Source organism: Lolium rigidum, chromosome 3 (genome assembly GCF_022539505.1).
Source record: "Lolium rigidum isolate FL_2022 chromosome 3, APGP_CSIRO_Lrig_0.1, whole genome shotgun sequence".
In the NCBI taxonomy this organism is placed as follows: Eukaryota; Viridiplantae; Streptophyta; class Magnoliopsida; order Poales; family Poaceae; genus Lolium; species Lolium rigidum.
In genome coordinates this window covers 397,246,418-397,273,748 of record NC_061510.1, presented here as the reverse complement: position 1 = coordinate 397,273,748, position 27,331 = coordinate 397,246,418, and the positions used below count along the sequence as shown (strand labels likewise).

Sequence of the window (27,331 nt, the reverse complement as noted above, 5' to 3'; positions counted from 1 at the left end):
AATTTTTTGTTCACTGATTCTTCCAACTGTATCAAGTTTTGTCAATGTGGCTTATTAAGCAAAGACCTAATTTGCCTTCTTAATTCTTTTCATGTTACTACTACCTGACCCATTTATGTTATTCACTGGAGTCATCTCTATTTATAATTCATCGATCATGCACACATCCAATGGACTTATTATTGGATTTGTGTTCAAACCAAATATGTTATCTGTACTACTTAAAAAAGAGGAACGCGTTCCGTCGTCGACCTCTACCGTGTTCCGTCGTCGTCCTTGGTCACGCATCGCTCGCGCCCCAGCAAATTCCAAATGGGCCAAGCCCAAGAAATTCACGCAGCCTCTTGGAGTCCTTATCTCACGAGGCGCCGCTCTGCCTTGCCGTTGACAGCGCTGAACGCTCCTGCTCCAACGATGGCCCCTCCGACCTCCGTTCTACTCCGTCACGGCCTCCTCGCCACCCAACACTCGCTTCTCGCACGGACCCATGTTGCCCACAGATCGACACCGCCACCGCCGGTCACGCCTACATCGCCGCTGCCGGTCACGCCCAGATCACCGCCGCCGCCGCCGTCCACATGTCCTGTAGCAGATCAAGAAGCTCGCCTTCAACTTGATTCGCTGTCAAGCAGCTCGAGGCCCCAGGGTACCACACCCATCAGAGCTTCGGTTGCGGCGATGCTAGGGCATGGGAGCGGCAATCGGCGATGAGGGAGGCAAGTATTCTTCCATATAAACTTCATTCCTTCCTTCCTCCTGATTGGCTGATTCCCCACAGATCTGATAATTTGGTTGCTTCTGGCATGGTTCACCCTGTTTCTGAACATCCTGCCCACAGCGATTGTTCAAATTAACTTTGATGTGTTAATACAGTTTTGTAGAATTCTGAACCGAGCTTCATTGTCTCTATCTTCAGCAGATTTCGATTATCAACACTCATCGCTTAAAGGGAGAGAAAATTATTATTAAGAGTAACAGAGACACATAAAGTGAGAGGAAATTATTATTAAGAGCCTAATAAAACCGCAGGCCGCATGAAATTCTTCTTTAAATGCTCTTCACACTGTACAAAGTATATCAACAGCCAAAAACACAGGAGATTTTTAATCTACAGTACGCTGTAACAAAAACAAACATAAGTAGCTGCAGACGGGGCTGGTTATTAAGAGCCTGTGGCAGATCATGGCGGCTGATTACTCTGTATTTTTTTTATTCTAGCTCTTTAAATGTTCTTCTGCATCTCTATAGGTAAGGAGACATTCCATTGAAAATATGATTGTTCATGTAGGACTATATAGTCCATATAGTGTTGTTATTAATAGAGGTTGATAATCTGAGTATCTGATGGATGGTCATAAATATTATTTGGAGCAGATCCAATACATTTCAATTTAATTACTCGTGACACATTTATATTCTTTCTAACATAAATTATTTATTTGAAGCACTCCCCTTGCATTGCAATTCGATTTAACTGCAATAGCCCTCGAGTTCTGCCAGGTACACAAGAGTATTTTCTTACCCATGTGTCTCATGTCCTTAATCTGATTTAACCTTCATTTTTTATGCATAATAGATATTTCGATTGGGAGGTACGGTTACTGTAAAATTTGGTTGGGAGGCAAGGTCAAACACTACCCGTTAGATAAAATTTCCGTCAAATTTGTTGGGACTTGGGATGCATGGTTACTATCAAATTCATTGGGAGGCATGGTTACTATTTCACAAAAAGAACATGAAACTGTGACCAAAGTAAAATATTCAAGTTCCCCTTTTTCCCAACCAACATGAAACTAAACCAATGTACAAAAGAACCATTCTTAAGCTCCCTAGCACGTTGGTCTCTCTTCCTTTAGTCTGTAGGAGTTGTTGTGCATGATCCATGCCACATGTTTCCCTCCAGTACCAATGTAATTAATTGTTTGTTGTGTCATATGGTACATTTACACATCAGTTGATCAATATTACTATTTGTGTTGATGGTGATGTATAGGTATTTGAAGGGATGCAGCCGGTGTTGAGGGGAACGCAAAGGAGCAACTTCCTGCCGGTTCATATGTTTTTTTAAATTTGGGTGAAGCACCACTATTGTTTTGTCCAACTGAACGTTACACATACTCATCAGTTGCTAGGTTGGAGGCGTCACAGCGAAGACAGGAAGAAGACAACCACCCGGCCTCAATGCCTGAGAGATGTTAACACCGATATGTCAATTCACAGAGCGATCTGGGAGGGTGTCAATGCAAGCTATCCATATGTCTTCGGTGGTTGAAGATACTTGAGTTTAGTAGTGGGACCCCGAAGGAAATTATTCCTCCAATTCGATCTACAATGCTCACTCTGTGACGCAACTACATGTGACACAGCAAAGGTGATCTGGGGTTCTTGGGCACCATTACGATGCAAGCTTGCAACCTGGCTATTCGTTGGAGGCAGAGTTTGGACAGCAGGCATGCCTACAAAACGTGGACTGCCACATAACAAGAGTTGTCTGTTTTGCGGTTCAGCGCAACAAGATTCTCAATATTTAATGGTTGTGTTGTGGTAAACATAATCTGGATCAATGGCCTTGGGTGGTCTAAACTTAGACAGGTCATGCCAACCATGAATCTGAACCTGCGCCTGTGGTGGACACAAGCTAGAGACACATTGCAAGATTCAGAAAAGAAGATATTTAATTCGCTGGTAATGCTAACCGCATGGAGAAATTGGTGTGTGAGAAACAATTCACCATGTCATCTGACAAGTTAAACATGACTTGAGACTAACTTCTTAATATAATTTGACATGCAGCTCCCGTGTGCGAGAGGGGAAACGGGCCGGCTTGCAGCTCCCGTTCCGCGTTGACAGCCACGGCTGGAGTGGCATAAGGCAACAGCTCTGCGTTCTCACAGGTACATGGAAGATATCGCATGCGCAAGAAAAAGAATGAATTGAAGGAAAGGAGAGCACACTAATTCACCTTTACACCTAGCTGACCCTTGCTAGCGGGCATAGCAAAACTTAGCGGTGACCAACAGGTGATAAACAAGCAAGGGAGGGAGAGGAGAAGCTGGTGGGGTACTCACAAAGAGGATTCTGACATGTTTTTCTGACCATGTTGATCACTAGCTGGTATTCTAAAAAAATTAAATTCGTGAATTTATCTGGAAATAACTACAAACATTTAGTCTTGTAATAACATCCAACACAATGATGATGATGTAATCATCCAAGACAACGATGATTTAATCATTCAACACAAATTGGGGCGATAAGGAATTGGTTGATCAAGTTTGTACTGTGAGTTATCTATGGTGTTCAATTTTTTTTTTATCATTTAACATCAAAGTTCGTAGTAACAATGATTATTGCTCCTGGAGGGTCGCTACCAGCTGAGCGAGATATTTTTAGTACATTTACTGAAATTTCATGCAAATGAAGCCGAAGACAAGGCACACCTAACATCGTACAAGAATATTTAAATCTGTGTAGACAATAGTTTAAAAGATAATCTGCTGGTCCTTAGTTTATATTTCTATGAAGTTAGAGTATACTTTTTTATCGAATTTTACTTCAAGCAGATCAAATGTTTTTTTGGACAATATACAGTAATATTTAAAATGTGTCACGAGTGTTCACATGCATCGTATTGACATGTGCTGCAAAAAAAGGTAACCGCTGCAACTATGTATCTGGCAGAAAAATAAAAGCTCGCTTTGTGTATCCACGAACCAAATAGTTCTTTGATCAATATATTATTTCATTCACTACACAACACTGGATTTCTTATCGACTAAAACTAAGAAAAACACGGGAAGCATGACTTTTCATAGAGACAATGCTACTTTGGCATGGCTAAAGGTAGCAACTCTAAAATCATGATTTATGAAAATAACAAAGGAGATTTATCAAAGTTGACGAAACAATAGATGAATATGAAGCACCACCACGGTGAACAAAAAAAATTTGAAAACCCGTGACAGCGCACGGGCATTTAACTAGTTTATTTTAAATTATTCGGCATCTGGGTGTCCCACCTCTTCGTCTCACCTACTCCCTCTGAATCGTGAACAACCGTTCACTACAGCAGTACAGCACTCGCCTCATTTACAGCCCCCTCCATCTGCCCCGATCTCTCCGCCGCCTATTTAAACCAAACCACGTACTCCACCACTCCACAACCACAGCAGTAGCATCGATCTCTCACACGCACAACACATAGAGGAAACCATAGAATCTAGCTAGCTAGAACGCCATGGCCAAGAAATGCTTTGGCACTGTCGCACCCCTCCTCCTGCTCACCCTCGCTGTAGCGGCACACGCCGTGGTGGCGGCCAGGACCGCGCCTGCTGGTGGTGCAGCTGAGGCCTCGCTTCCGGCCGCTGCCGCCGCGGAGAGCGGCGCCGGTGCAGGAGTTGCGGGAACGGCGGACGCGAAGAACCTGTTCGTGGGAGTGGGAGGCATGGGGGACCTGCCGGGCTTTCCGGCCGTGGGCGGCGGCTACGGCGGGGGCTTCGGCAACAACGGCGCCGGCGTCTTCACCGGCGTCACGGGCCCGCTGGGAGGCGTCGGGGGCGGCGTGGGGAGCGTCGGGCCAATCGGCGGCGTCGGTGGCACCGGAGGGGTCCCGTTTGGACGGTTCGCCGGCGGCGGCGCCCCATTCGGCGGGGTCGGAGGCGGGTACGGCGGCGGATGCGCCGGCGGGGTCACGCCTAGAGCACATGCACATGGTAGCATATTCCTGCAGGGTCGGGGCATGGACGTCCGCGTTGTACGTAGGTGCGGTGCATGGGCATGGCGCATCGCGCTTGCGTACTCAAGCACAGACGTCTCCCTTGGCTTCACGCAGTACAGAAGATGTTAACTGCAGACTGGTCGTGCAGTGACTGTCTGTGCGTGTGCGTCTTGTAACGCTCGGCCAGTGTAGTCTGGTATCAGACAAATTAGACCATCTCTAACCGTAACCGAAAAATTCAGAACGGAAAAAGATTCAGTCTGTCGAAAAGGACACTTAGGATGATTTTGCCACTCGCGTGGAACAGAAATCGTAACCACGAACTGGAAAAACGAAATTAAAATGTCGCGGGAGAATTCGTCGATGAACAGATATAGATGATACTTTGATTCTCCGATTGAGCATCAATATTTACATAATATGTACTACAAACGTAAATTAAGTACTAGCCTTAACCGCGCGAACTAATTCCGACCAAAAAGAGGCCCCGATGGCCTCTGCACGCGGCGGTGCCGGTGGTGGCGGAGGAAGGCGTCAAGGCGGACGAGGGCGTCAACGTGGAGGACGGTGAGGACCTCCTATACTAGGAGTCAAGCTCGAGATATGGATGCGCTCCTCCCAGCGCGCCGCCTCGTACTCCCGCACTTGGCGGACGGCGTCGGCCTCCTCCTGGCGCCAGCGAGCGAGGGCCTCCGCCTCCGTGATCGCCGCCACCTGCGCGATCACGGTGTCCCCCTCGTCGGAGCTGTGGACGTAATCCCCCTAGGAAAATGTTGACTCGCACGCGATGACGGTGTCTTCCTCCTCTGAGCGCGGGGGCGGCTCGAACTGCCGGAGGAGGAGCCCTCGCCTCAGTTGTTCCCGTACTTGGCGAGCTTGCATGGGGGGCGTGAGCCCCCAACTCGTCCACCGGCGGGCGTTGCGCTTGCGCGCGCCCTCTGAGCGGTTGAACTTCTGATGTTCCGCCTCCGTGCGAAACATGGGGGGGGGGGGCGCGGTGGCAAGTCCCTGCCGCCCAAACCTGCGCCACCTCGTGTAGAGCTACCGCGCGAGCCCATGGGGTGGCGTAGCTGGGGTGAAGCGGCGCTTCAGCGCGGTGGATTCCTCGTTGGAGAAGGTGGGTGGTGGCGGCGGAGCGGGTGACAGCGACAGAGGGGAGTAGGGTTTGGAAACCGAACTCCCCTCTGTGGCCCGTTTAAATACGGGGCGGTCGTCAAGTTTCTCGGGCCCCCAAACTCTGTTTACGGGCCAGGCCGCGAGTTCGGGCTTCGTTTTGAGCCTTTTTCCTCCCGAACCCGTAAACTCGCCGGAATAATACGGTTTCGGCTCATTTTACGGGTACTGTTAGAGTTGCTCTTAGTGTGGTATGTATGTCATGTGGTTTTCATGATACTTCCTCCGTTTCAAAATATAAGGCGCCTAAGGATTAGGTAAGAACCAAGGTTTTTTTTAAGTTTGACCTAGTTTATATACAAAATATCAACATTTACAGTACTGAATCAATATCAATAGATTCACTATAAAGTATATTTTCTTAATATATCCATTAGATATTGTGGATGTAAATATATTTATCTAACTATTTGGTTAAAGTTTGTAAAATTTAATTTTTGACCAATGTTTAGACGTCTTACATTTTTAAGACGGAGGGAGTATATTTCAACTCAGTGTGTGCTTTCTGTTCCAAAACTGACAAACGTACACTAGCTAGTTCACTTGCGAGCGTGTTTTCTCAATGTGGCTATTTTTACGTCATGGAAATTAGACTAAGATGTCATCTTTCGCTCATATATACTGATGCACACGGCGTAGTGCTAGTCCCTCCACTAACAAAAAGGAAGGCTGATATATACTCAGTAAACCAAAAGTAGTTTTATTCTTGTTTATCCTAAGACTAGCTCCAATGGGAGTATCATAAGTAGTATCATACATGCCATGTTGGCAAAAATCTGATATGTCACATCAATTAATGAGGTGAGAGATGAGAGTAGTATCATAATATGATACCGTATCATGACACATAAACCTAGAAAACTTCATGACAAATACATCATGTACACACATTTGCATTGAGATTCTACAAAACATTAAATATGACATAAGTATGATACCATATTATGATACTATGCATTGTGGAGGTAGTATCATAAACTAGTATCATGTACATGATACTAGTGTATGATACTTCCCATTGTGACTAGTCTAACTAGCTCGGTGGCCCTCGGAAAATGTGAGGCATCGTCTTCGGTTTGTTGAAACGAAAGTGCTTCGCACACGACAAATCTTGTCCGATCTGTGTACGATACTCCTCTTTCTCTTGGTGCTCCATTCTCTTGGTGTTAATTATTTCTCTCCCAGTGCACAAGTTCAGCTAAGAATCAAACCGCAGTACTGCCTAGCCTAGTTAAAATATCATTGGCTCCGAAACATATACTAAGAGAATCTCTAACAGCGTCCCGCAAAGCGTCCTACGACGCCGGATTTATCGTTTGAGGACGTGTTTACTGCGTCCCCCAAACAAAATTTCAGATATTTAAAACTTAAGCGAATTCGTTCAGACTTGCTATATATTACATAGATTCAAACGAAATTGGATGAAATTTAAACTAAACCCTAATCTAGTAGTACTTGCAGCGTCGTGTACTGGTGGATGTTGTACATGTCATCGACGACGACGTCCTGCTTGTCGTGCTCGTCGGGACCGTCCTTCACCACGCCGCTTGGCCCAGCCCCGTTGTCGTCCGTGAGGTCCACGAGCGGCTTCCCAGAGTCACGGATGGACATGGTGATCGTCGCGTTGAGGTCGCCCCTCCAGGCGTCCTTGTCGCTCAACGACGCCAAGCACTCCGCTCGCAAGACAGGGCAGTGCTCGGGGTCATCGCTGATGGCGATGAGACGTTGCTACCGCTTGTACTCCGCAACAGCGCCGCCTTACCGGCTGCCTCGTCGTCCTGCTCCTCCTTCACCTCCGGCTTCGGGGTGAGGAGGGCGCCGCCGGCGCGCCTGTGCTGCTGCCGGCTAACGCTGTTGCCGCCACGCCTCGGATTGACGGGCGGCGTCGCGTACTCCGGCTCCTCCTTCACCTCGCGCAAGGAGGATCGGCAAACCCGGGGGTTGGAGCGGGCCGCCCAGCGATGGTGCAAGCAGCGAAGGCAGTGGCGAGGGACCAAACTCGCTACGACGACAACATGGAGGCTGCATTGCTGTAGGAGGGAGCTCGCAAGCGCACTAGGGGTGGGAGGAGGGGCGCCATGACCGTGATATGCGGAAGATCGTGTCCACGGCTAGTTTCCAGCGCCGCACGCACATCAGGAGCTCGAGGTTTGGGACTCGCGTCGGATCCTCGACAATATCAAGCCCTCTTTCCACACACCGCTCGATGCGACCCTTGGACATCCACCCTAACTAGTTTTTTTTGAATCAATGAAGGGCGGGACCGGGGCAAAGCAGGATGACACTCTGAGAGCCACGGTTCGTTTACATATTATAAGTATCTAAAATTTTGAATTAATTTTTTGCATGTACATATTATATTAATACTTACTGCCAGTTCTCATGTGTAAATGCAATCCTTATAATGTTATTTGTATATTTTTCAGATTTATATAAGTTAGATACAATCATATGTTTTCTGGGGAATTGGCAAGTGTAAGCTACATGTAAGTATTTATTTTATATTTTTAAAGAACTTTAAATAACATTTTTTTAAATTTAAATAAACAGGTACGTTTACACCTATTTTTCACTAGCTATTTCTGAAAAGCCTACAATTATTTTAGAGATGTTTACACGCGTGTCACTTAGTGGAGAGGGTCTATCTTGATGGGAGAATAGACCAGGTCTTTTCTTCCAGATCCCAAGTCAGAGTTTCAGCCCAGAGCCAAGCCGCTCTTTGCCTGCGTGTGATGAGTTGGATCGTACAGAAATCGTACGAAATTTGTCGTGTGTATAGCAGCACTCTTGTTGAAATAGATGAATACATGCATTTATGCTTTTGCATAGTCGGTTTTATAACCTAAACAAAATATTAGGTTTGAACACACTTTTTAATCATATTTAATTTTTGTGTGGCACGCTATCTATATTTCTTATAAAATAAAACTTTAATAAGTGTAATTAATATTTGTCTATCTCCACATGCAAGCTATCCACATCACCTACTTCCTTAGCCAATTATTTGTCCACCTCATCCCATTAATAGTAGTTCTTACTTATTATGTATCTCTACATGCAAGATATTTAGATTATCTATTTTAACCATTAAACTGGCAATGACATTCTTTTTATTTGCCGCTCGATTGATAATATCGCATCCTCGTGCTATATCATTACATAGTTAAGTCATGTACAACTTAAACATCAAATAGTTTTGGCTACCAAATAAACTGTTTGCGAATTAACTCAGTGTTAATTATGAGCTCTTATATACATAACCATACATAATATATTTTTAAACGTAATGCCACAATGTGCACGCATTTTTCATGCAAGCCATCCATATCATTTGTTTCTATAGTCGGTTGATTTCACCTTATCTAAATCAATCACGTACACCTCTAAATTATAACAATCTTGAAATTTTCAAATACTTATCCATTTCATGGCTATTAAATTTAGTGTCCCACCTACTATGGTTAACTAAATATTGCATATTCTATAAACCAAATTTTATGTGTTTTGTTACATTTCTTAAAGAGATACCCGCTGCAACGCGCGGGAAATCGTTCAAGTTTACATAAACTTGCACTCTTTTTATGCCGTGCTTGAGTTTCAAACTTCAAGCAAAGTTTAGTTGAGTAAGACCTAAAGATGTATACTGTACGATCTTTCGAATGAAGCAGCAAAATAAATGTTTTTAATGGAGAGTTAGGCCAAATAAAGAGTAAGAATTTCCCAATTACTTTGAGCTCATATGTGTGCCTCATAATTACTTTCTCCATTATGAAATGCAATATTCTCAATCCGATCCGATATATAATAGTGCGACATTTTGGGTATGTGTAGTATGTAGAAGAAACTTTAATAATTATTTGATATGAATTTTTTGTTCACTGATTCTTCCAGTTGTATCAAGTTTTGTCAATGTTTTTTTTTTTTAAACGGAGGCAAAAGCTTTGCCTCATCCATTAATTAAGTAGAAGGTGTCCGGTTTTTAGGAGAAAACTGGGCAAAAACCTACAAAGACAGGGCCAAGCCCACACCCACCCACACGACGCCGCGAAGGCACACCGAGCCACCCTGGCTACCCACAAAAGCTACACAAACGCGAAGCTCAAGTTGGTCTATGCCAAACAGATGGCTCCCCAAGAAAAGGCCGGTAGCTCCGATTCTGACGACGAGCCGCGGAGAGGAGATGCACAAGACCTGCACCGAAGAGGACCTTCACCGTCGAACCGCTCCTCGAAGGTCATCGTACACCACCCAAAGGCAGCTTCGACTTCACAGTAAGAGGAGGCCAACCTGAAGACATTCGGACACGCCAGGACGGAGCCGACGAACACGGTCTTGCAACAACCAAACCATGCTCAACGCCATTGTCGTTGCCGCCCAAGCCCACCGCCGAGAGTCACCTTATCCCCCAAGCGACCCAAGGTCAAGCACCCTCGAAGATGACGAACATTCGGAGCCGCTGCTCCGACATACCGCTGCTCCGTCGCACCCTGCGCGTCCACCAAGACCACCACCTTCCGGGGCCGCCGCCCCGACGTACCACCGCTCGCTCTCGAGCTGCGACGCCGCACGAACCGTCCACCCGCAACCCAAGCTGCACAGGGCAAAAGGTCGCAGACCACGGGCATCACACCAACTCATTCGGGGTCGCCGCCCCGACATAACGTCCGACCGTCCCCTCTAGGACGCGTCCGACCGAGCCGACTGCCCCACCGCCCACACAGCCAGGGTCGCCACCCAAGCCGTGACAAGCCGCATCCCTGCACCATAGAGATGCTGCCGCACCGCCTTCCGGGGCCGCCGCCCCGGCTCACAGCCACCTACCCGAGGCCGCCGCCTGATACGTCCAATTTGCATCACTATTTTATATCATAATTTGCTGTTATTCATTGATATATTTCATATTGGGACACAATACTTATGTTATTTCATCTATTTTGCATGTTTCATCATTATTGGAGGATCAAGCACCGGAGCCGGGATTCTCGCTGGAAAAGCACCGTCGAAGGCAATATTTCGGAAGATCACCTGTGGAAGGAAATTATACCAAAAATCCTATTTTTCAAGATGACGGAGAAAGCCGAAGGAGGAGCCGGGAGGAGCCGTGGTGGGCCCACACCATAGGGCGGCGCGGCCCAGGCCCTGGCCGCGCCGCCATGTGGTCTGGGGGGCCCACGACCCCTTTCGCCTCCTTTTCTTCGCGAAATCCTTCGTCCCGAAAACCTAAGCCAGAAGGGGTACCTCACGAAGAGTTACAGCCGCCTCGCGGGGCGGAGAACACCAGAGAGAAAAGAGCTCTCCGGCGGGCAGGAATCCGCCGGGGAAATTCCCTCCGGGAGGGGGAAATCGATGCCATCGTCACCGACGTCAAGCTGGACATCATCACCATCACCATCATCATCATCTCCACCATCATCACCGCCGTCATCACCGCTGGACACCGTCACCGCCGTAGCAATTTGGGTTTGATCTTGATTGTTTGATAGGGGAAACTCTCCCAGTATCGATCTATACTTGTTGTTGATGCTATTGAGTGAAACCATTGAACCAAGTTTATGTTCAGATTGTTATTCATCATCATATCACCTCTGATCATGTTCCATATGATGTCTCGTGAGTAGTTCGTTTAGTTCTTGAGGACATGGGTGAAGTCTAAATGTTAGTAGTGAACTATGGTTGAGTAATATTCAATGGTGTGATATTTAAGTTGTGGTGTTATTCTTCTAGTGGTGTCATGTGAACGTCGACTACATGACACTTCACCATTTATGGGCCTAGGGGAATGCATCTTGTATTCGTTTGCTAATTGCGGGGTTGCCGGAGTGACAGAAACCTAAACCCCCGTTGGTATATCGATGCAGGAGGGATCGCAGGATCTCAGAGTTTAAGGCCGTGGTTAGATTTATTCTTAATTACTTTCTTGTAGTTGCGGATGCTTGCAAGGGGTATAATCACAAGTATGTATTAGTCCTAGGAAGGGCGGTACATTAGCATAGGTTCACCCACACAACACTTATCATAACAATGAAGATTATTTAGCCGTATGTAGCGAAAGCACTAGACTAAAATCCCATGAGTCCTCGAGAACGTTTGGTCATTATAAGTAAACAAACCGGCTTGTCCTTTGTGCTACAAAGGATTGGGCCACTCGCTGCAATTATTTCTCTCGCATTTTACTTACTCGTACTTATTTCATCTGTTACATCAAAACCCCCTGAATACTTGTCTGTGAGCATTTACAGTGAAACCTTCATCGAAACTGTTTGCCAACACCTTCTGCTCCTCGTTGGGATCGACATTCTTACTTATCGAAGATACTACGATACACCCCCTATACTTGTGGGTCATCAAGACTATTTTCTGGCGCCGTTGCCGGGGAGTGAAGCGCTATTGGTAAGTGGAATTGGTAAGGAAAACATTTATCGTTGTGCTGATTTTATTTCTGCCCGCTGCCATAAGTCAATATGGAGAGCTCTTCTCTTCAATTTCTATTTGGGAAATCTACTACTACTGCAACGGTAGTAGATGAGGCGCCAGGTGAGGAAGTGATACCATATAAAATACCTATGAAAATTATTGAACGTGTTATGGATAACCGCTATGAAGGGGATGGAACCGTCCACCCCGGTGATCATTTACTCGTTTTTGCATGAATTATGCGGGTTATTCAAATGTGCAGGTATTGCTATGGATGAAGTGAGGAAGAAATTATTCTCTTTATCGCTGGCCGGTAAGGCGGCGCATTGGTATAAATTACTGGATAATGGGGATTCTCTTGAATGGAATGATATTGTGCCCCGGTTTTATTCTAAGTTCTATCCTCCAAGTGAAATTCATAAGGATCGGAATCGCATATATAATTTGTGGCCTCATGATGGAGAGAGTATTGCCCAAGCTTGGGGGAGATTGAAGTCTTTAATGCTCAAATGCCCCATTCATGAGCTTCCTGGTAATGTTATTATTGATAATTTCTATGCAAGACTTTCTTTTCAAGACAAGACCTTGCCGGATACTTCTTGTTCTGGATCATTTACACGCAACAAAGAAGAGTTTAAAAGAGACCTTCTTGATCGGATCCAAGAAAATACCGAAGGTTGGGAGAACGACAAGGATAGAGAATCGGTATAATTTATGATTATAAATGCATTGAAGCTTTTATGGATACTGATTTATTTCGTAATATGAGTGCTACATATGGTCTTGATTCCCAAGTTGTCTGTAAATCTTTATAAAGCTTTTGCCTCTCATTATGAATTGCCTAAGAAGAATTTTGATAAGTATCATGAACCATATAAAGATAAAATAGATTCATCTATTAATAAGTGTGTTGTAATTGAAACCGCCGATCATGTTATTCCCGAAGCTTATATTGAAAAAACTCCTTTTCCCGCTAAAATGAAAGAGTACTCTGTTATAAATAGTGCGGTTCATAAAAGTGAAAAGAAACCTAGAGAACCCGAAGAACAAATAAAAGTTGAACCTCGTTGTTGCAATAGTTAAAGATCTTGTGACCGAAAATGTCGAGGATGGTCATATTATTTTCTCGTGAAGATGCTTCTAATATTGTTTCACATCCTAATAAACCCAAACAAGCTAGTGTTCCTATGCTATCTGTTAAAATTGGTGATCATTGCTATTATGGATTATGTGATATTGGTGCAAGTGTTAGTGCTATTCCATATGAGCTTTACACGGAGATTATGCACGAAATTGATTCTTGTGAACTTGAAGATATTGATGTGGTTATTCAGCTGGCTAATAGAGAAACTATTTCACCAATTGGTATTGTCCGAGATGTGGAAGTTTTATGCGGTAAGATTAAATATCCTGCTGACTTTTTGGTACTTGGTTCTCGCCGCTAGTGATTATTGTCCTATTATTTTTGGTAGACCTTTTCTAAATACTTGTGGAGCTATTATAGATTGCAAGAAAGAGAAAATTTTGACTAAATTTGTCTGGTGAATCTTATGAGTTTAACTTCTCTAAATTTACTAAAACTCCTTATAAAGCTGATTTGCCTAGTAATGATTTTAAAATGGAGCAAGTGTGCATCTATTGTTCTTGTTCCTAACAATCCTTTGCAGCAACATTTGGAGGATAGTGAGAGCGAAATTTTTAGGAAAGAAAGAGATGAACTTGAGGAAATTTTTCTTCGCCAACCTATTCTCAAGCATGATTTACCGATGGAAGATTTGGGTACAACACCGCCACCAAAGGAAGATCCTGTTTTTGATTTAAAGCCTTTACCCGATGATCTTAAATATGCTCATATTGATGATAAGAAAATATATCCTGTTATTATTAGTTCTAAGCTTACGAGTTTGAAGAAGAAAGATTATTGCAAATATTGAAGAAGCACCGAGGAGCTATTGGCTACACTCTTGATGATTTGAAGGGGATTTCTCCATCTATTTGCCAACATGCTATTAATATGGAAGATGATGCAAAGCCCGTTGTTGAACCTCGCCGTCGTCTAATTCCGAAGATGAAGGAAGTGGTAAGGAATGAGGTATTACGACTTCTTGAAGCCGGTATTATATATCCTATTGCCGATAGTAGATGGGTTAGTCCTGTACATTGCGTTCCCAAGAAAGGAGGTATGACTGTTGTGCCTAATGATAATGATGAGCTTATTCCTCAAAGAGTGGTTGTAGGGTATAGAATGTGCATTGATTTTCGAAAAGTTAATAAAGTTACTAAGAAAGACCATTACCCTTTACCATTTATTGATCAAATGCTAGAAAGATTGTCTAAAAATACTCATTTTTGCTTTCTTGATGGTTATTCTGGATTTTCACAAATTGTTGTTAAAGCTAAAGATCAAGAGAAAACCACCTTTACTTGTCCCTATGGAACTTATGCTTATAGACGTATGCCTTTTGGTTTATGTAATGCTCCTCGCTACTTTTCAAAGATGCATGTCTGCTATTTTTCATGGTTTTTGTGAAAGTATTGTAGAGGTATTCATGGATGATTTTTCCGTTTATGGGAATTCTTTTGATAGTTGCTTGCGAAACCTTGATAAAGTTTTGCAGAGATGTGAAGAAACTAACCTTGTTCTTAATTGGGAGAAATGCCACTTTATGGTTAATGAAGGAATTGTATTGGGACATAAAATTTCGAGAGAGGTATTGAAGTTGATAGAGCTAAAGTTGAAGCAATTGAGAAGATGCCCTATCCGAGGGATGTTAAAGGTATTCGTAGTGTTCTTGGTCATGCTGGGTTTTATAGGAGGTTTATTAAAGATTTCTCCAAGATTTCAAAGCCTCTTACTAATCTTCTTCAAAAAGATGTACCATTTGTTTTTGATGATGATTGTAAGGAAGCTTTCGAAACTCTTAAGAAAGCCTTAACAACTGCTCCTATAGTTGAACCTCCTGATTGGAATTTACCATTTGAAATTATGTGTGATGCTAGTGATTTTGCTGTAGGCGCTGTTCTTGGACAACGAGTAGATAAAAAACTGAATGTTATTCATTATGCTAGTAAAACTCTTGATGCTGCTCAAAGAAATTATGCTACAACTGAAAAAGAACTATTGGCCGTAGTCTTTGCTTGTGATAAATTTAGATCTTATATTGTTGATTCAAAAGTTACTATTCATACTGATCATGCTGCAATTAGATACCTAATGACAAAGAAAGATGCTAAGCCGAGGCTTATTAGATGGGTACTTCTTTTGCAAGAATTTGATTTACATATTGTAGATAGGAAAGGTGCCGATAATCCCGTTGCTGATAATTTGTCTAGATTGGAAAATATTGTTTATGATCCTGTTCCTGTTAATGATAGTTTTCCAAATGAACAATTGGCCGTGATAAAGGTGAGCTCGCGAGACAGTCCTTGGTATGCTGATTATGCTAACTTTATTGTTTCCAAGTACTTGCCTCCAACCTTTTCAGCTCAGGAAAGGAGGAAATTCTTTTATGATTTGAGGCATTATTTCTGGGATGACCCACACTTATATAAAGAAGGAGTGGATGGTATTATGCGAAGATGTGTTCCCGAATATGAACAACAAGAGATATTGAGTAAATGTCATGGAAGTGCTTATGGAGGACATCACGCCGGAGAAAGAACCGCGCAAAAAGTTCTACAATCAGGTTTTTATTGGCCAACTCTCTTCAAGGATGCGAGAAAGTTTATTCTATCTTGTGATGAATGCCAAAGGGTTGGTAATATCTCCAGACGCAATGAAATGCCTATGAATTATACTCTTGTTATTGAACCGTTTGATTGTTGGGGATTTGACTTCATGGGACCTTTTCCCTCTTCAGAAGGTAACACGCATATACTTGTTGTCGTTGATTATGTTACTAAATGGGTAGAAGCCATACCTACAAAAAGTGCCGATGGTGAGACCTCTTTAAAAATGCTTTTAGATATTATTTTTCCTAGATTTGGAGTACCTAGATATATTATGACCGATGGAGGCTCTCATTTTATTCATGGAGGTTTTAGAAAACTCTTGCTAGGTATGGTATTAATCATAGAATTGCTTCCGCTTATCATCCTCAAACTAGTGGTCAAGTAGAATTATCGAATAGAGAAATTAAATCTATTTTGGGAAAGACTGTTAATAAAACTAGAAAGAATTGGGCTAGTAAATTGAAGGATGCACTGTGGGCTTATAGAACTGCTTATAAAAATCCCATGGGAATGTCACCTTATAAAATGGTTTACTGAAAAGCTTGTCATTTACCTTTAGAGCTAGAACACAAAGCTTATAGGGCTGTTAGAGAATTAAATAAAGATCCTAAACTTGCCGGTGATAAGAGGTTGCTACAATTGAGTTCTCTAGATGAATGGAGAAGTGAAGCTTATGAAAATGCTAAACTCTTTAAAGAGAAAGTTAAAAAAATGGCATGATAGAAGGATCATCAAAAGAGAGTTTAATATTGGGGATAAGGTCCTATTGTATCGGTCTCGTCTCAGATTCTTTGCAGGGAAATTACTCTCGAAATGGGAAGGACCATATGTTGTCGAGGAGGTGTATCGCTCAGGAGCAATCAAGATTAGCTCTCTCCAAGGCAATGCTACGCAAGTGGTGAATGGACAAAGACTCAAGCATTATATCTCGAGTGATTCTTATAATGTTGATGTTGATATTATTCAAGTGGAAACACCGGAAGCTTTCATCAAAGGACAAATTGGCAGTCCGCCGTAACTCGACTTTGAATAGGTAACAAGATCGGTAATGAAAAGTACGCAATTTACTTTCCGAACAATATTTTCGCTGTTTTTGGAAAATATGAGAAATTACGAGTTCGAAACGGAGTGGAAAGGACGCACGAGGGCGTGGCACCATAGGCCGGCGCGGCCTAGCCGTGGCCCGCGCCGACCTAGGGTTTGGCCACCCCATCGCCCCTTTCCGACTCGGTTCGATCCGGTGCTTTCCTTTTGTCGAGAAAATTTTTGCTATATAATCCCCCGACCCCCGGAGGTCCGTATATCGTGTTTTCGACGTGTTTTGTTTCGAGCTGTTTCCGCCAGGATCCGTTTTCGGCCTAGAAGCACCATGGCCTCCAACAACAAGGGCAAGGGGCTTTCGGAGGAAGAAGTGAAGGAGGTGCCATCAAGACAAGAGCAAGCAAGCCGGAGGGAGCAAGCAAATCTTGGTGGGGTCCGTTGACACTCGACGTTCTTTTTCTCATAACCTCGCAGGGACCTTTACCACCCGCTCTTAGCCTCGACTCCTTCCCCATGATGGAAGAAGTTCTACGGATCACCGATGAGTTCTGTGATCAATATCGGGCTCTGAGAAGAGAAGTGGAGATACTCCAGGAGGAGAATTGCCGTCTCCGAAGATTGATTGAATACCACTCGATTCGCATCACAAGGTCGTCATCGCCAATTTCGGATAACAATGAATCTCTTCAAATCTTAGTGCAGAATTGTCAAGCTGAGAAACTGAGGTTGAAGGAGCTCATTAAGAAGCGCGGGAGGAATTCATCGCCACCATCTCCTCAGGAGTAATTCATCATCGGTATTGGCATCCCCTTGGTTTGTTCCAAGCTTGGGGAGTGCCGCGGTATCACATTATCACTACCTTTTACTTTTATTGTCAAGTAGTGTCATATCATGAATAGGGAAGTTATCGTATAAGATGGGTTGCGTTTGGAAGTATCTCTCCTTTAGTTGTCTATGTATCCCTTGGTGTGAGTTATCGATATGGAATATTAATGAGAAGTCTTATCATTTACATATTGCACATCTTATTTTAGTTTGCAATTTCTATGATTCATCTTGTTGTTAGTATTGGTATCACTTTGGGAGCATTGAATAAATCTATTTGGTTTTGGCAAACTTAGCATTGGTCAATAGCAACAACACTTTGAGGTTTAAATAGAGAAGAGAAATACATGTAGATGTTTCGTTGTCTTTCTTGTTAGCTCATAGTTCATTATTCTGAAGTTAAAATTGTTTGTGCTTACAAGGAAGATGCATGATTGGTTCTATCATATGTATATTTGTTTGTTTCCCTCGACTCTTATGCTTGCTAATTAACCTTGCTAACCAAAGACCTGTACTGAGAGGGAATATTTCTCGTGCATCCAAACCTTCAACCAAACCTATGTTATTTGTGTCCACCATACCTACCTATTACATGGTATTTTCTGCCATTCCAAGTAAATACTTCATGTGCTACCTTTAAACAATTCAAAACTTAGTATCTCTTATTTGTGTCAATGTTTCATAGCTCATGAGGAAGTATGTGGTGTTTTATCTTTCAATCTTGTTGGGCAATTTCCACCAATGGACTAGTGGCTTCATCCGCTTATCCAATAATTTTGCAAAAAGAGCTGGCAATGGGATTCCCAGTCCCAAATTAATTAAACTAAATAGACACTCCTCCATGGTATGCGATTGATGGACGGCACCCGAAGGATTCGGTTAGCCATGGCTTGTGTAAGCAAAGGTTGGGGGGAGTGTCATCATCATCATAAAGCTAAAATAAAAAGGCACTCCTTCATGGTATGAGATTGTTGGCAGGCACCCGAGGATTCGGTTAGCCATGGTTTGTGAAAGAAAGGTTGGAAGGAGTGCCACACAAAATGAAAATATTATGGGAGCCGCTCTTAGGAGGTTGTCTGGCAAGGGGGTTAGAGTACCCGCTACCAGTCGTTGACAACAATAAACACCTCTCAAAATGTTACTTTTATTATCTCTATATGATTTCAAAACTGAAAGAGCTCTAGCACATGATTTAATCCCTGCTTCCTCTGCGAAGGGCCTGTCTTTTACTTTATGTTGAGTCGAGTAAACCTATTTCTCTCCATCTCAAGCAAGCATTTGAGTAGTTGTGATCAAACCATTATATTGTGATTTGCTACATCATGTCTTTTATTCTTTCTTGTTTAGTACAAGTTTTATCTGAATGAATATAGCTTTGCAGGTTATCAATGATTATGAAGAGACCATTATGATTGAGTATGCAAGTTGTGCATTATAAACTTTAACATGAGAGAGCTGCTCAATAAATAAATATAATCTATTAATTGTTCTCTGACCAGGAACGGAGTTTGCCATCACCAATTATGATTTCTCATGCACCTTTACTTGTGATTACCTTATACTTGTTTCAATATGAGTTATAAGAGGTTGTTTACTATAATGTCCTGTGTGAATGAATATGATGTTTCTTGTCCGTATTTTATTTATCGACTCTTCACTCCATAAACATGTGGTCATGTCTATCGAGTTCGGCTTCGCTTGGGGACAAGCGAAGTCTAAGCTTGGGGGAGTTGATACGTCCAATTTGCATCACTATTTTATATCATAATTTGCTGTTATTCATTGATATATTTCATATTGGGACACAATACTTATGTTATTTCATCTATTTTGCATGTTTCATCATTATTGGAGGATCAAGCACCGGAGCCGGGATTCTCGCTGGAAAAAGCACCGTCGAAGGCAATATTTCGGAAGATCACCCGTGGAAGGAAATTATACCAAAAATCCTATTTTTCAAGATGACGGAGGAAGCCGGAAGGAGGAGCCAGGGAGGAGCCGAGGTGGGCCCACACCATAGGGCGGCGCGGCCCGGGCCCCGGCCGCGCCGCCATGTGGTGCTGGGGGCCCACGACCCCTTTCGCCTCCTTTTCTTCGCGAAATCCTTCGTCCCGAAAACCTAAGCCGAAGGGGTACCTCACGAAGAGTTACAGCCGCCTCGCGGGGCGGAGAACACCCGGAGAGAAAAGAGCTCTCCGGCGGGCAGGAATCCGCCGGGAAATTCCCTCCGGGAGGGGAAATCGACGCCATCGTCACCGACGTCAAGCTGGACATCATCACCATCACCATCATCATCATCTCCACCATCATCACCGCCGTCATCACCGCTGGACACCGTCACCGCCGTAGCAATTTGGGTTTGATCTTGATTGTTTGATAGGGGAAACTCTCCCGGTATCGATCTATACTTGTTGTTGATGCTATTGAGTGAAACCATTGAACCAAGTTTATGTTCAGATTGTTATTCATCATCATATCACCTCTGATCATGTTCCATATGATGTCTCGTGAGTAGTTCGTTTAGTTCTTGAGGACATGGGTGAAGTCTAAATGTTAGTAGTGAACTATGGTTCAGTAATATTCAATGGTGTGATATTTAAGTTGTGGTGTTATTCTTCTAGTGGTGTCATGTGAACGTCGACTACATGACACTTCACCATTTATGGGCCTAGGGGAATGCATCTTGTATTCGTTTGCTAATTGCGGGGTTGCCGGAGTGACGTAAACCTAAACCCCCGTTGGTATATCGATGCGGGAGGGATCGCAGGATCTCGAGTTTAAGGCTGTGGTTAGATTTATTCTTAATTACTTTCTTGTAGTTGCGGATGCTTGCAAGGGGTATAATCACAAGTATGTATTAGTCCTAGGAAGGGCGGTACATTAGCATAGGTTCACCCACACAACACTTATCATAACAATGAAGATTATTTAGCCGTATGTAGCGAAAGCACTAGACTAAAATCCCATGAGTCCTCGAGAACGTTTGGTCATTATAAGTAAACAAACCGGCTTGTCCTTTGTGCTACAAAGGATTGGGCCACTCGCTGCAATTATTTCTCTCGCATTTTACTTACTCGTACTTATTTCATCCGTTACATCAAAACCCCCGAATACTTGTCTCGTGAGCATTTACAGTGAAACCTTCATCGAAACTGTTTGCCAACACCTTCTGCTCCTCGTTGGGATCGACATTCTTACTTATCGAAGATACTACGATACACCCCCTATACTTGTGGGTCATCACCGCCTCGGCATCCTCCAACGCAGACGGTAAGGCAACGCAGTCCGGCAAACGAACCACCCTCGCCGAGTGAAGTTCACGCCCTCCAAAGACAACGCCTCCAAGAAGGGAAGCGACGAGTCCGCTGTCGTCGCCCGCTCCGGCCGAGGCAAGAGCTTGGGTTTTCACCCGGAGGGCACGAATCCTCGAAGGCAGGAGAGGTAGAAGCTCCACGACGATGCCTCCAAGAAGGGGAACGACGCCCTGAGGCGTCGCCATCGTCGGCACCGACCAAGTCGGGCAGAGCTTTCGCCCGGAGCAAGCACCCTCCCGCCGAGGCTTCCTTCACCGGCAGGGAAGCCGGAGCACGCCATCATGCGCGCCAGCACCGTCGATCACCTCGCCCACCATGACGCCGCCGCTGCCCGGGGTCCCCGCCCCGGCACACCACCACCAACCCCACCAACCAGCGGCCGCTGCAACCAGCACGTCCACGGCCAGGGGCCCTCGCCGGCCGGCCACCACCACGGCCACGACGCCCAGACCTCCCGCGCCCGAGCTGGCCCGCAAGGCCCAGATCCGGCCCGGCCGAGCCCGACCACTCCCGGCGCCGCCACACCCGCACAGCCACCAGGCCGAAGCCAGCAGCACGCCGCCGCGCCCGTCGCACACCGCATCCTGCCGCCGCGGTTCCCCCGATCCGCGAGCTAGCCTCCGCCGGCCGGAGAGAATAGGTCCTGCCGCCGCCGCTCCGCGCGGGCTTTGCCCGGCGGAGACCACCGGCGACGGCAGGGGAGGAGGGGGCGGAGGGGGAGTGGTGGTTACCGGAGGCTGGTGTCGCCGCCCGTGTCGCCCAGGGGAGGAGCGACGCGGGGGCTTGTACGCTGCGATTTTATTACCACAGATAGTGGTGTATTCTTAAGTTTTGTCAATGTGGCTTATTAAGCAAAGACCTAATTCTTTTAATGTTACTACTACCTGACCCATTTATGTTATTCACTGGAGTCATGTTCTATTTATATTGTTTATCGATCACTGCACACATCCAATGGACTTATTATTGGATTTGTGTTCAAACCAAATATGTTACTATTTATTTTAAGGAAAACGCTCTGTATCGACCGACCGATGATGTGCAGGCGATCGGTCGTGGCTTGCTCGCGCTTGCGCTCCCGTCTAGACCATAATCCGCTCGTTATTTCTTGGCCAAGCCCAGCAGCCCATGTGCATCCGGAGTTAGCTAATGTTGGGCCCCCTTCTGCTCGTTTTTTTATGGATGCCCGAGTGTTAGCTAACATCTGCTATTAACTACTCCTAAAAAATGTAGAATGCATGCACGTTTCTCTTTAAAGATAGCACGCTGTTGTATTTCTGGTTGCTGCAGCGTTGCTTCTCATCCCGCTAGCATGTGCATCAGATCCGTGGCTGGCGACGCGGTATTTCTGGAATCTAGTCCGCTATGGATAAATTTTTCCCTGTGATTTTCTCGATGTTGTATAGATAGTAATTTTTTATAACAAAGGCGTACAAGTTTTGTAGCTAAAGCACACATGAGATGTTGTAATGTTTACCGGGACGTTTGTCACAAGTATGTGATTTTGTTGTGATCGCCTATAATTTTTATTAAACTAGTTGAGATTTTTGTAAATATACTGTTGATTTGTTGTAAATATATTTTTGGCATGGGAACAGTTGTTGTTTTGTTAAAATTACTACTGGTTATTGTTGTAAAACACCAAAATAAGTTGTTGTTTTTGTTGTTAATTAACATTGTATATACATAGTCGATTTGTTGTAAATATATTTTTAAAATGGGAAATGTTGTTTTTTGTTCAAATTGTTGCTGGCTATTGTAGTAAACGCCAAAATTAGTTTTTTTGTGGTTAATTAATGTTGTAAATATATTGTCAATTTGTTGTAAATATCCTGTTTTGAACATCCATATTGTAAACACTAACACCTACATTTTTTATATGGGTGAAAATGTAGGTGTTAGTGTTAATTTATTATTGTAAATATATTTGTGATTTATTGTAAAGATGTTTTTGGCACATAAAATTATTAGTGTTGAAACTATTGCTTTTTGTTAAAATCATCATTGAGTATTGTTGTAAATATCCTGTTTTGTTGGACTACTTTTGTTGTAAACATCCAATGATAGCACATGGTGGAAATTTATTGTTGTAAATAACACTTTTGTTGTAAACACCCAATCTCGGTCTATTGATAGTGATGTAGGAAATTTACAACTTTAACATCTTCCGAAAAAATCACAAGAGTAATTTTAATTTAATTTTTTCCTTACATGATGTCTTGTGTAGTGTAGCATGTTAGTGTGACAATAGCAATGTTCTTTCTTTAGGCAGCGCATGCACCAGTCAAACTAGCTAGCAGCAGCTAGTACTGTGCGAGGCACGCAATCACTTAGCACCTAGAACTAGGCTTCACAGTGTACTGTCTTTGCACAAAGTCACAGCGCATGCTCAGCGGCACATGGAGGCTTCACATACCGAACAAGCAACACGCAAGTACGCGACAACACGGGAGCAACACTGAAAGCGACGTTTTCTGCAGCTAAAAGCGACGTCTCTGCATGACGTGATCGGACAGACGAGCGCGTCACATCCAACGGCGGGTGTGTGACCGATTTTTCGCTCCACGTCGGGCGACCGACGGTCAGCACGCCCCTAAATTATTCGGCATCTTGGTGTCCCACCTCCTCGTCTCGCCTACTCCCTCTGGATCCCGAACAACCGTTCACTACAGCAGTACAGCACTCGCCTCATTTACAGCCCCCTCCATCTGCCCCGATCTCTCCGCCGCCTATTTAAACCAAACCACGTACTCCACCACTCCACAACCACAGCAGTAGCATCGATCTCTCACACGCACAACACATAGAGGAAACCATAGAATCTAGCTAGCTAGAACGCCATGGCCAAGAAGTGCTTTGGCACTGTCGCACCCCTCCTCCTGCTCACCCTCACTGTAGCGGCACACGCCGTGGTGGCGGCCAGGACCGCGCCTGCTGGTGGTGCAGCTGAGGCCTCGCTTCCGGCCGCTGCCGCCGCAGAGAGTGGCGCCGGTGCAGGAGTTGCGGGAACGGCGGACGCGAAGAACTGTTCGTGGGAGTGGGAGGCATGGGGGACCTGCCGGGCTTTCCGGCCGTCGGCGGCGGCTACGGCGGGGGCTTCGGCAACAACGGCGCCGGCGTCTTCACCGGCGTCACGGGCCCGCTGGGAGGCGTCGGGGGCGGCGTGGGGAGCGTCGGGCCAATCGGCGGCGTCGGTGGCACCGGAGGGGTCCCGTTTGGAGGGTTCGCCGGCGGCGGCGCCCCGTTCGGCGGGGTCGGAGGCGGGTACGGCGGCGGAGGCGCCAGCGGCGTCACGCCTTGAGCACATGCACATGGTAGCATATTCCTGCAAGGTCGGGGCATGGACGTCCGCGTTGTACGTAGGTGCGGTGCATGGGCATGGCGCATCGCGCTTGCGTACGCAAGCATAGACGGTTCCCTTGGCTTCACGCAGTTCAGAAGATGTTAACTGCAGACTGGTCGTGCAGTGACTGTCTGTGCGTGTGCGTCTTGTAACGCTCGGCCAGTGTAGTCTGGTATCAGACAAATTAGACCATCTCTAACCGTAACCGAAAAATTCAGAACGGAAAAAGATTCAGTCTGTCGAAAAGGACACTTAGGATGATTTTGCCACTCGCGCAGAACAGAAACCGTAACCACGAACTGGAAAAACAAAATTAAAATGTCACCGGAGAATTCATCGATGAACAGATAATCAGATATAGATGATACTTTGATTCTCCGATTGAGCATCAAAATTTACATAATATGTACTACAAACGTAAATTAAGTACTAGCCCTAACCGCGTGAACTAATTCCGATCAAAAAGAGGCCCCGATGGCCTCTGCACGCGGCGGTGCCGGTGGTGGCGGAGGAAGGTGTCAAGGAGGACGAGGGCGTTGACGCGGAGGACGGTGAGGACCTCCTATACTAGGAGTCAAGCTCGAGATAGTCGAGCTTGACGCGGCGGACACGCTCCTCCCGACGCGCCGCCTCGTACTCCCGCACTTGGCGGACGGCGTCGGCCTCCTCCCGGCGCCAGCGAGCGCGGGCCTCCGCCTCCGTGATCGCCACCACCTGCATGATCACGGCGTCCTCCTCGTCACCCGTGGACGTAATCCCCCTCGGAGAATGTTGACTCGTGCGCGATGACGGTGTCTTCCTCCTCTGAGCGCGGGGCGGCTCGAACCGTCGGAGGAGGAGCCCTCGCCTCAGTTGTTCCCGTACTTGGCGAGCTTGCATGGGGGGCGTGAGCCCCCAACTCGTCCACCGGCGGGCGCTGCGCTTGCGCGCGCCCTCTGAGCGGTTGAACTTCCGATGTTCCGCCTCCGTGCGAAACAAGGGGGGCCGCGGTGGCAAGTCCCTACCGCCCAAACATGCGCCACCTCGTCTAGAGCTACCGCGCGAGCCCATGGGGTGGCGTAGCTTGGGTGAAGAGACGCTTTAGCGCGGTGGATTCCTCATCGGAGAAGGTGGGTGGTGGCGGCGGAGCGGCTGACAGCGGCGGAGGGGAGTAGAGTTTGGAAACCGAACTCCCTTTCATGGCCCGTTTAAATACGGGGCGGTCGTCGAGTTTCTCGGGCCCCCAAACTCTGTTTACGGGCCAGACCGTGAGTTCGGGCTCCGTTCTGGGTCTTTTTCCTCCCGAACACGTAAACTCGCCGGAATAATACGGTTCCGGCTCATTTTACGGTACTGTTAGAGTTGCTCTTAGTGTGGTATGTATGTCATGTGGTTTTCGTGATACTTCCTCCGTTTCAAAATATAAGGCGTCTAAGGATTAGGTAAAAGCCAACTTTTTTTAAAGTTTGACCTAGTTTATATCAACATTTACAATACTGAATCAATATCTATAGATTCGCTATAAAGTATATTTTCTTAATGTATCCATTAGATATTGTGGATGTAAATATGTTTATCTAAATATTTGATCAAACCTTGTAAGATTTGACTTTTGACCAATGCTTAGACGCCTTACATTTTAGGATGGAGGAAATATATTTCAACTCAGTGTGTGCTTGCTGTTCCAAAACTGACAAACGTACACTAGCTATTTCACTTGCGTGCGTGTTTTCTCAATGTGGCTATAGTTTTATTCTTGTTTATCCTAACTAGCTCGGTGGCCCTCGCAAATGTGAGGCATCCTCTTCGGTTTGTTGAAATAGATGAATACATGCATTTATGCTTTTGCATAGTCGGTTTTATAGCCTAAACAAAATATTAGGTTTGAACACACTTTTTAATCATATTTAATTTTTGTGTGGCACGCTATTTACATAAACTTGCACTCTTTTTATGCCGTGCTTGAGTTACAAACTTGAAGCAAAGTTTAGTTGAGTAAGACCTAAAGATGTATACTCACTACAGGAATGGCTCGCTGCGCCGACGGCCGTGGCGTACGCCGACGGCCAAATGTCGGGGCCGTCGGCATACGTCCGGTCCAGGGCAGCGGCCCATCTAGCCCCTCGGCGTAGACATACCCTCGGCGTAGAGACGGATACGCCGACGGCCACCCTCGGCGTACTAACGGCCGTCGGCGTAGCACGAGCATCTGCTCCGGTCCCGCTCCGGCCGTGACGGCCCGGTCACGGCGTCAGCGAGGCGCCGAGGGCCACCCTCGGCATAGGGCATCACCCACCTATGCCGACGGCCACCCTCGGCATACATTTTTTTTTCTTTTTTTCTTCTCGGTCATTAACTTTATATTATGTTTGTTTTATTTATTTACTAGTATGAATTATGTAAAAATAGTTACTTTTTTAAAGAAAAAAATGGTAGATGGCTTATGTAGATCCCACGAGTGACGCTCTTCGTAGACGGGTCGACGGGATCTAGTAGGCCCAACATCTCGCTATCGATGTACATATGTCCTAAAACAAAGGAAAAAAGTCCATTGCTAACCCTAACTCTAACCCTAACCCTAACCCTAGGGGTAGATTTGCGGGGTCCCCGCCCCCTAGGGTTTCCCTAGATACAAACCACCGGAGCGTCCGAATCGCCGGAAACTCCTGCTACGGCTCATCCGGGGCCTATTTCATTCCAAACCTATGGTTTCCATGTGCATATGTCCTAAACAAAGCAAAGAAATTAAAAAAATCCATTGGTGAACCCTCGCACGGAAAAAGCTATAGGGGT

At 45.3% G+C, this 27,331-nt stretch overlaps 1 protein-coding gene, 1 long non-coding RNA gene and 1 pseudogene across 2 annotated transcripts; all 3 read left to right on the top strand.

The window, feature by feature from the left end:
• Nucleotides 1-2,142: 2,142 nt before the first annotated feature.
• LOC124700865 lies at nt 2,143-3,361 on the top strand. The gene is made up of 2 exons (XR_007001854.1): nt 2,143-2,711; nt 2,794-3,361. It is a non-coding gene; the product is annotated as an uncharacterized LOC124700865 (long non-coding RNA).
• Nucleotides 3,362-4,237: 876 nt separating this feature from the next.
• LOC124697723 (glycine-rich protein 5-like) lies at nt 4,238-4,846 on the top strand. The gene has a single exon (XM_047230268.1). It carries the CDS (start codon nt 4,238-4,240, stop codon nt 4,844-4,846), a length of 609 nt encoding a protein of 202 aa, XP_047086224.1.
• Nucleotides 4,847-24,056: 19,210 nt separating this feature from the next.
• On the top strand, nt 24,057-24,517 carry LOC124697721 (annotated as a pseudogene).
• The last annotated feature ends 2,814 nt before the right edge of the window (nt 24,518-27,331 follow it).